The sequence below is a fragment of the Oryctolagus cuniculus genome, chromosome 11 (assembly GCF_964237555.1).
Source record: "Oryctolagus cuniculus chromosome 11, mOryCun1.1, whole genome shotgun sequence".
Classification (NCBI taxonomy): Eukaryota; Metazoa; Chordata; class Mammalia; order Lagomorpha; family Leporidae; genus Oryctolagus; species Oryctolagus cuniculus.
In genome coordinates, this window is record NC_091442.1 from 14382104 (window position 1) to 14391991 (window position 9888).

Consider the following 9888-nt stretch of genomic DNA (forward strand, 5'->3'; position numbering starts at 1 on the left):
GAGAGGTAGACACAGAGAGAGAGAGAGGTCTTCCACCCGCTGGTTCACTCCCCAGATGGCCACAACAGCCAGAGCTGTGCTGATCCAAAGACAGGAACCAGGAGCTTCTTCCAGGTCTCCCACAGGGTACAGGGGCCCAGGGACTTGGGCCATCTTCTACTGCTTTCCCAGGCCATGGCAGAGAGCTGGATTGGAAGAAGAGCAGCCAGGACTAGAACCAGTGCCCATATGGGATGCCGGCGCTTCAGGCCAGAGCTTTATCCCGCTGTGCCACAGCGCCGGCCCCGCCATTTTGTTCTTAATTATCGCTCTTGAATCTGGTGGGTGTTGTGGGCACAACAGGTTAAGCTGTGGACATTCTGTATCAGAGTGACTGGGGTTGAATTCTGCCTAAGCTTCCAGTCCAGCTTCCTACTAATGTGCACCCTGGGAGGCAGCCGGGGATCGCCCAAGTATCCATGTGGGAGACCCGAATGGAGTTCCTGGCTCCTGGCTGGCCCTGCCCCGCTGTTGTGGGCACTTAGGGCGTAAACTAGTGTATGGAAGACTGATCTCTCTCTCTCTGTCTCTCTCTTTCTCCCCCCACTCTCTCCCTCCACCTTTCAAATAAATAAAAATAAAATAATTATATTCATTTTGAAGACTTACCAGTTGAATCCCTCTGGTTCCCTCCGGCCTCACGCCCCGAGGGAGGCCACTCATCTGTCGTGCAGGGTCCCCTCGCTGGGATGCCCAGAAGTCTCCGCTCTGATCCGAGCTCCGTCGTCTGTCCCTCAGCACTCACTTCCTCTGACCTCCCCGGGTGCCCTGACCCGCCTCACTGTGTCTCACATCTAGGTCTTTGCACCCATCACTCCCTCCACCTGGCAGCCCCTCTCTACCCCTCCCTCCTCCTTACCCTCTGACTCACTCCTCCTCCAGATCTCTGCTAAGAACTGGCGCGTAAGCTTTACCTCATATGCCAATTCCAGCTAATTGATAGTGGCTCCCTACAGTGCTGTGTTGAGAAGGATTCTGGAGCCAAGTCCAGGCTTGGCAGGGGTGCTGAAGTTGATTAGCAATGCCTGCCCTGGGCGTGGGCAGACCTGTGCTGTTCCTCTGCCAGATCGCTGGCTTCCACAGCCCCCTGGACCTCCCCCACCCCAGCGCCCTGTACTCATCCCACGTGTGCCTGTGTGTCCCAGTAGATGCTGAGTTCAGGGCCTGCCCAGCTGGCCCACAGGGGGTGCTCTGCCCGTTTTTATGGGTAATGACAGGGATGAGCAGAAGCAGGTACACATTCCCCTCCTTCCTGCCCCACCCCAGACCCCTTCACCCAGCGTCTTAGCATCCTCTCTGGCAACCCACCTGCTCCTCTTTGCCCTGTGTTATTCTGAGGCTTCTGGGTCATCGATGTTGTGCTCCCTGGGTGTCTGGGTCATGGTGCCCACAGCCCAGGGAAGCAGTGGGTGAGTCCTTGGCAGGGCCACTGCCTCCCAGAGTCAGGGTCGCCCGCCTGCCAAGGCTGTTTCCCCAGTCAACAGTGTGTGTGTGTGTGTGTGTGTCGGGGGGCGGTCAGAGCCCCCTCCCCTCCACACCCCTGCTGGTGAGCGGAATCATGTAGGGAGTAACTTGGCCCGGGGCTAGGAGATGGGGCTTGTTTTGTTGTGTTTTATAGGCAGTATTTGTTGAGCATTTGAGCCAGACTCTGTCCTGAGGGGTTTATCTCATTTAATACAGCAGCCCCGGGGAGTATCTCATTGTTACGTATTCCTAAAGGGAAACTGAGGCTCAGAGGGTTCTCCGTGCACAACCAGTGAGTGGCGCAGTCAGGGTTCAAAGCCAGGCCTGCCTGACTACAGATCGCTCTGCCCTGCCCTGGGAGCACACAGAGACGATACAATGAAATGGTTAAGAAGTTGACCTCTGCAGCCAGGCGGCTGGGGTTCCAGTTCCAGGGCTGCTCCTTCCTAGCCGAGTGATCCCCACAGATTAATACTCAGCAGTTCTGTGCCTTGGCTTCCCGTCCTGTGCAATGGGGGTGCACGATGCGTTAGCCGTGATAGCTCAGCGCTTGGTTCATGACAAGTTCTTGATGAGTAATTGGATCCCAGGCTTCCTGCCCAGGAGCCACACTCACGGAGGGGGCCAGGTTTGCAAATGTCAGGTTCGAGGGACACCGTGCATCCTGGCTCTGCTGCACCGCTTGTTTTGAACACGTGAATTTGTTCCAGCAGGACAGTTTGAACACTAACATGAGTCCGCATTTGGCCGCCCAGGCGTGGTTTCACCCACGAGAAATGCAGGGAACACGCAGAAAACCACACTGCATAGAAATACCCAATGCCTCATGAGTGCGCCCTTAGTTCCCCATGTGCTTGGGAGCCACGCCCACCCATACCTGGCAGCACAACTCCCCCTCCCCCTTCCTGCTTCACAGCAACCCACAATGTGTATAAAACTGCTAGCACTTACACTACATGCCTCTTTTTTTTTTTTCCTAAAAATGTGACTTTGATGCCATTTTCTCCATAAGCTCTGACTTTTAAATGAAAGATTTATTTATTTGGCAGGCAGAGTAAGAGGGATGGATAAGAGGAGAGACAGAGAGGGATCTTCCATCTGCTGGTTTACTCCCCAAATGCCCTCAGTGGCTAGGCAGGGCCACACTGAAGCCAGGAGCTTGGAATTCCACCCCAGTCTCCCACATGAGTGGCAGGGACCTAAGCAATTGAGACATCTCCCGGTGCTTTCCTGGGCGCATTGGCAGGGAGCTGGATTGGAAGTGGAGTAGCTGGGACTTGAACCAGTCCCATAAGGGCTGCTGGAGTGTCACAAGCTGCAGCACGATGCCAGCCCCAGCTCAGATCTTTGTTGCAGAATTATGCACGACACCGTCATTTGGAGGGCTGCATATTTCACCCAAAAGCACCATTGTTTACACTGTAGGCTGCACAAAGTGGAGAGGCGAGGCAAGGTAGACGGATGGATGGACACATCGAGGGCAGGCCGTGAATGGATGGGCTGGACAGAGAGCCCATGAGCTGCTAAACCTTTCTGAAACACATCACCCAGAGCCACCCTGCGGCCCGTGCGACCCTTTAATTTCTAATGCCTTTGAGACTGGCCATCCACCTGGAACAGAGAATGGCAGCAAGCCCCTGAATAACCCAGTTACTTCTTTTTATTTTATTTTTTTTGACAGGCAGAGTAGACAGTGAGAGAGACAGAGAGGTCTTCCTTTTTGCCGTTGGTTCACCCTCCAGTGGCCGCTGCGGCCGGCGCATCACGCTGATCGAAGCCAGGAGCCAGGTGCTTCTCCTAGTCTCCCATGGGGTGCAGGGCCCAAGCACCTGGGCCATCCTCCACTGCACTTCCGGGCCACAGCAGAGAGCTGGCCTGGAAGAGGGGCAACCGGGACAGAATCCGGCGCCCCGACCGGGACTAGAACCCGGTGTGCCGGTGCCTCAGGCAGAGGATTAGCCCAGTGAGCCGTGGCGCTGGCCCCCAGTTACTTCTTGAACCATTGGGAACTCAGCGAATCCAGGGGCCCAGCCATGCTCAAAGATTACTAATAAGACAAATAAAGCTAACAGGATCTGAGATGCAGGAAATCTCATTTCGCCATTAACATAAAATAAAAGGCTGGCAGAGCACGCACTGTAATCTTGTCTCAGGGCTCTGCTTCTGCCAGCGGGGCTCCTGTCCCCCGGAAGAGCCGCCTGCTGCAGCCCTGCCCCCGTCGCCCTCCAGAGGACCTAGACTTGGTCTCAGGTGTTTGGGTGCTGCCCCTCCTTACTGGTCTGGAGTCAAATCCACTGTGGAAACCCCGGGGAGGAGAGGAGGCTCTCCCAGGCACACTGCGGGCACCGGAGGCCATGCGTGTCCCCTGTTACTCATTCAGGAGACAGAGCTCTTGGAAGAGTTCATGGGAGGTGCCTGCCATGAGAAAACGACATGGATTTCAAAACTGCTCCGAAACAAGTGTCTTTTAGTTTCATTTCTGCACGAAATTTTTGAAGTTCACTTGTTCCCTGTGTGCTGAGCGCCTGGCCACCGGTATCTCATGGCCTCTCTCCAGCACTTCTGCAAGGCAGTTACTGTCTGTTCCTGTTGTATATGTGAGGAAGATGCCGCTGTCCAAGGTACACAGGGTCCGTGAAAGCCCAGTCTTAGCCACTGTCTTCTATTTTCCCAGTGTAAGACCAACTAGAGGGTTTGCCAGAGAAAATTTGTCGAGTTCCTATACATGTGGTACTTAATTCAGCAATAAGCTCGTTCCTTTCTCTCTCTCTCTCTCTCTCTCTCTCTCTCCATCTCTATCTTTCTCACTCCTTACAGAGAGATTGCTCTCTTCTACTGGTTCACTCCCCAAATGCCTACAGTGCCAGGGTCTCCCACCTGGATGGCAGAAACCCAATGACTTGGTCCATCACTGTTGCTTCCCAGGGTCTGCATTGGCAGGAAGCTGTAGTCAGAAACCTCAAGAGCCAGGTATTGAAATTGAACCCAGGCACCCGATATGGGAAGTCGGCATCTGCTGAACACCTGCCACCAGAAAGCTCTTTCATACTCCTTGGCTAAGAGATCCTACGAGCAGAGAGCTTTGACACTGCACTGCCCAGGCGGGCACTGGCCAACTCAATGATTGTCCTGGCTGGCGTCTATAGGGTTGAGTGATCACGTGTGCACTGAGAACACTAATGGAAGCTCAGAGACAGTGACTACTTGTCAAAGGGCACACAGCAAGCAGTGTGGAACTGGTGTGACTGACTTTGGAGCCTCCACCTTCCTTCCTGCTCCAGTGAAGACCGCGGGGTGGAGTCTGTGGGACCTCTGGCCAGCAGGGCCAGCCACCACTTTTGCCTCCTTCCTCCTGTCCCGTGGAGCCTGTGCTTAGCTCCTTCAGGGTTTCTGGGGCATCAACCCCGTTCCTTGGCAGCTGGCGAGGCACCCTGGGATGGGAAATCAGGCAGCCGCCCAGATATTAGAAACAATTACCGCTAATTACCAGGCTTGCCAGTTCCCCTTTGTCTGCTCACAGTCCCAGCAGGATCGCAGGGGCAGACAATGCCGAGTTGGAGGAAACTTTCCATTTCCAGCTCGGGAAGGCCTTGCAGTGCCTGGGGGGTAGGGCTTACCCCCATGCCTTGGAGCCCAGGAAGCCCCGCCATTTCTCTGGCATCAGGAACCCGGATACTCCCAGATAGCCAGAGGGCGTGGTGGAAAAAGAGACCCAGGGTACAGAGGCAAGGCCATGTCACCAGCTCTCAGGGAGTCTAGTCTTAGCCTCAGTGATGTTAATTAAGAGGCTATGGTTGGGGCAGGAGCTGTGGCCTAGCGGATAAAGCCGCCGCCTGCAGTGCCGGCATCCCATATGGGTGCTGGTTCTAGTCCTGGCTGCTCCACTTCCAATCCAGCTCTCTGCTATGGTCTGGGAAAGCAGTAGAGGATGGCCCAAGTCCTTGGGCTCCTGCCTACGTGGGAAACCAGGAAGAAGCCCCTGGGCTCCTGGCTTTGGATCGGCGCAGCTCTGTTGCAGACAACTGGGGAGTGAACCAGCAGATGGAAGACCTCTCTCTAATCTCTGCCTCTCCTCCTCTCTCTGTATAACTCTAACTTTCAAATAAATAAATAAATCTTGAAAAAAAAAAAAAAGAAGAAGAGGCTATGGTAGGGCTGACATTGTGGTACCTTGGGTTAAGCCGCCACTTGCGATGCTGGCATCCTATATGGGCGCCAGTTTGAGTCCCAGCTGCTCTACCTCTTCTCCAGCTCCCTACTAATTCACCTGAGAAAGCAGTGGAAGATGGCCCAAGTGCTCGGGCCCTGCCACCCACATGGGGGACCCAGATGGAGTTGCGGGCACCTGGCTTTGGTCTGGCCCAGTCCTGGCTGTTGTAGCCATTTAGGAAGTAAATCAGTGGGTGGGAGATTTCTGTCTCTGTCTCTCCCTCTCTGTAACTCTGCCTTTCAAATAAATAAATCTTTTAAAAAAGTGAGAGAGAATGTCTATGGTTTTGTAAAAACGAGGCAGGGGTGGGGTGCACATTTCAGTTCCCAGACACCTAGGTGACTTTTTTTCCCATGCTGTCTCTACACAAGAAACACGGTCGCAGAATTGTTGAAATGATGGACTCAGAAGTGGGGCTGCCTGCGTGTACATACCTGCTGCGCTTTGGTCTTGCTTTCACTTTTTCCAGAAGCAGACCCTGGCGCAAAGATTGAAGTGGAAGTAGACGATCAGGCGACCCCAGGAAACACGAGCAGCAGGAAAGGAGGGGGAGGGCCGGGAGCCAGTCAGGATGCCTCAAGCCTGTTAAGTCTATGGGCAGCCCTGGGGGTCCATGCCGGACACCCAGCCACGTTATCCCACCCAGCTGTGGCCAGCCTGCCCTGTGCTCAGGCTGAAGGTGCTGTCACAGCCAGCAAAGCTGCCTGAGACCCAGAGGGAGGCGTCAGAGGTTGTTCAACCTCTCCCGCTGACCCGTGGGCCCCCGGGAACGCCGGTTGTCTCATTTCTTCTTGCAGCCTCAACTATGGGGGAGTGTGCCTAGCATCAGACGCCCAGTTCAGTGACTTCCTGGGCAGCATGGGGCCAGCGCAGTTTGTGGGCCGCCAGACCCTGGCCACCACGCCCATGGGTGAGTGCCCCTAGATCTGTTGCAGATGGCTGGGGTGGGGGCGTCCCCTAGAGTCCTGTCCCTCATCCCCTCTGCCTGTGAGCCTGGAGCCTGGTGCACACTCTGCAGCCCCAGCAGGGCCCTTGGCCTTGGCGAGGGAGTTGGTTCTGTCTGGCTTTGGGCTGGGGGCGGGGGTGGGGGCTGGGGCGGGGGTCTCGTCCTGAAGCCACGAGGAGTGCTGAGTCCTTGCCCGAGCTCCTGAGCCCTTTCCCAGTCTCCTGTCTTGGGGCTCTCCCAGGGGATGTGGAGATCGGCTTGCAGGAGCGGAACGGCCAGCTGGAAGTGGACATCATCCAGGCCAGGGGACTGACAGCCAAGCCAGGCTCCAAGACACTGCCAGGTAAGGGGGCTGCCCTCCCCCACTGAAGGCCAGGGAGAGGTCAGCAAAGACATCCCAAGGGGCATCCAGGCTCTAGAAGGGAGAAAATTGGGTCCAACTTTGGGGAACCCCCTCTGCTCAACTCCAGTGTGTTAAGGTTTGCTTGGGGACCCAGGTGAGATTTTTCTATTGAACTTGTTGGTCTGCCCCACTGGACTAGGCCCTTAGAAGGCTGGGATTGTCTTTCCTGTCCATCATTACACCCCAGTGCTTAGTAGGGTGCTTGGCGTACAGTGGATGCTTAGCAAGTGTGCAGGGAGCGGGTCAGCACGTGGATGATGAAGGCAGAGCAGGTGTGGGCGAGTCGTGGGCTGCGAGAGGAGACAGATGAGTGGAGAGTGAGCAGCAAGAGAGGCAGGACCACCCCGCTCTGGCTCTGCCTGCCAGCCACCCCCACTTGGCCCTGCTGCTCCTCCCCAGCGCCCTAGAGGCACTCCAGTCCCCAGCAGTGGGTGGGCACCCTTTGTGCACCGTCTAAGGAGCCAGACTAACCTGTGTGCCGCTGGCCTCTGCCCACAGCCGCCTACATCAAGGCCTACCTGCTCGAGAATGGTGTCTGCATTGCCAAGAAGAAGACCAAAGTCGCTCGCAAGTCGCTGGACCCCCTGTACAACCAGGTGCTGCTGTTCCCTGAGAGTCCCCAGGGCAAAGTCCTGCAGGTGAGAGCCACTGGCACACATGGGTGTGCATGTGTGCACACGAGTGTGCCAGAGTGGCAGGGAGGGGCCCCGGAGAGCCTCGCCTGGAGGAGATGGAGCGCCGTGGTTGACCTGAGTGCCGTAGCTGACTGTGTTCTTTTGAAAACCTTTTGGAGCGTCAGCCTCTCCATCTGTGAAGTGGGGGTATTAATGGGACATACCTGATGCCATGGCTATGACGGAGAGCTCTGCTGTGGGCCAGAAAAGTTCTTGTAGGTTTGTTTCTGTAATAAGTTCTGTACCAATGCCAGCCATCACTAGCACCACCACCACCACCATCATCATCATCATCATCACTGTCATCCACTTCTAGAAACTGAAGACACAGGCATGACAGCCTGCGGACCTGGGGAAGGTTTGGTTCCAGCCATTAGGAGGACTCTTGTGGTCGCTCAAGCTTTTTTTTTTTTTTTTTAAGATTATTTACCTGAAAGGCAGAGTTATGGGGGGAGATCTTCTATCTGCTGGTTCACTCCCCCAGATGATCAGAGCTGAGCTGATTTGAAGCCAGGAGCCAAGAGCTGCCCCTACTCCGGTCTCCCACACAGGTGCATGGGCCCAAGGACTTGGGCCATCTTCCACTGCTTTCCCCGCTGTGCCACAGCACCAGCTCCCTGGTCTCTCGAGCCTCAAGCCAGGAGCAGCTGCCCATCAGGGGTGGGCAGGGTTGGCTTGAGTGCCCGCAGCAGCCCTGCGCCTACTGTCAGAGCTGCCCCTTGGACGCCTGGGGCTTGCACCTCAGTCCTAGCATCCACCAGTCAGGGTATCCCAGGGTACCACGAAGGTGGGACTTTTGCTAAACTGGGAGGCCCAGGTCCCCTCTAGAGCTGAGTTTTGCACCCTATGGGTGACACCCAGGGTGAGTTTGGTGGGTCTCAACAGTGTTTTCTGGAAAAGGGGACAGAATAGGAAGGAGGACACCACCGGGAGCCCAGTGAGTGCCTGTGGCAGGGCACCTGCCTCACGTGGGCGGTCCTGGCGGGCTCTGTGCCGCTGTGGAGGCGATGTCTCTGTTACTGCCCAAATGTTTGCAGGGACCACACTCGTCTGGAGGCACTTGGAGATCATTTAAAATAACCGGGAGACCACACTGGGCCCCACGGACAAAAGTCTGTGTGTTCTGGCCCAGACTTCTAGGAAATCCTCGGGGTGCATCTGTACAAGGGATGTGGAGTGGGTGGGGGTGGGACCCTTGCTGCTGGGTGCTGTGACCAACCAGGGCGGGAAGGACTGGCCCTGAGTGACGCCCCTGCTTGTGTGTGCGTCCAGGTCCCCTCCCCTCACAGGGACACGCATCACACCCTTCAGCCTCATTTCAACTTCACCACATCCTTAAAGGCCCTGTCTGCAAACATTGCTCTGCAGTCGTGTGCTGGGGCTTAGGCCTGGCACCTCTGCGTCTGGGGAGAATGGTGCTCAGCCCACGACGCCATCCCTACAGCAGAAGTGGGCCCCTGCCCAGCTACCTCGGTGGCTTGGAGGGCAAATAGTTTAATAGTCTCTGAGGCCGGCGCCGTGGCTCACTAGGCTAATCCTCCACCTAGCGGCGCCGGCACCCCGGGTTCTAGTCCCGGTCGGGGTGCCGGATTCTGTCCCGGTTGCCCCTCTTCCAGGCCAGCTCTCTGCTGTGGCCCGGGAAGGCAGTGGAGGATGGCCCAAGTGCTTGGGCCCTGCACCCCATGGGAGACCAGGAGGAAGCACCTGGCTCCTGCCTTCGGATCAGCACGGTGCACCGACTGCAGCGCGCCGGCCGCGGCGGCCATTGGAGGGTGAACCAACAGCAAAGGAAGACCTTTCTCTCTGTCTCTCTGTCTCTCTCTCTCACTGTCCACTCTGCCTATCAAAAAAAAAAATAGTCTCTGAGCCTCAGTCTAAACATCTGAAATGGGATTGATCACTTTTTGAGGGTTGTTAGCATGGACAGTTCCTGACACACAGTCAACAATGACGCCAGCTCTGTGTGCCGAGGAGGGCCTCAGGTCCCATCCTCAGTTCCCCAGCTGCAGGGTGAGCTGAGCTGGGATCATTGCACTTGCAGATGAGGTCCCAGATCTGAGTACGCAAGCAGCAGAGCTGAGAGTGGCGCCTGTGTGGGTCTGAGTCTGAGGGCTGCGCTCTCGGCTCTGCTGGATGGTGAGCCAGCCCACTT

The 9888-nt window shown here is 56.2% G+C and overlaps 1 protein-coding gene across 2 annotated transcripts in view; it reads left to right on the forward strand.

The window, feature by feature from the left end:
* Positions 1-9888, forward strand: part of RIMS4 (regulating synaptic membrane exocytosis 4) — a 61512-nt gene that overhangs the window by 46846 nt on the left and 4778 nt on the right. For both annotated transcript variants that reach the window (XM_051845011.2, XM_051845012.2), the window contains exons 3-5: positions 6511-6623; positions 6901-7002; positions 7561-7700. In XM_051845011.2, the coding sequence (XP_051700971.1) occupies positions 6511-6623; positions 6901-7002; positions 7561-7700 (355 nt within the window). The remainder of the gene's footprint in view (positions 1-6510; positions 6624-6900; positions 7003-7560; positions 7701-9888) is intronic.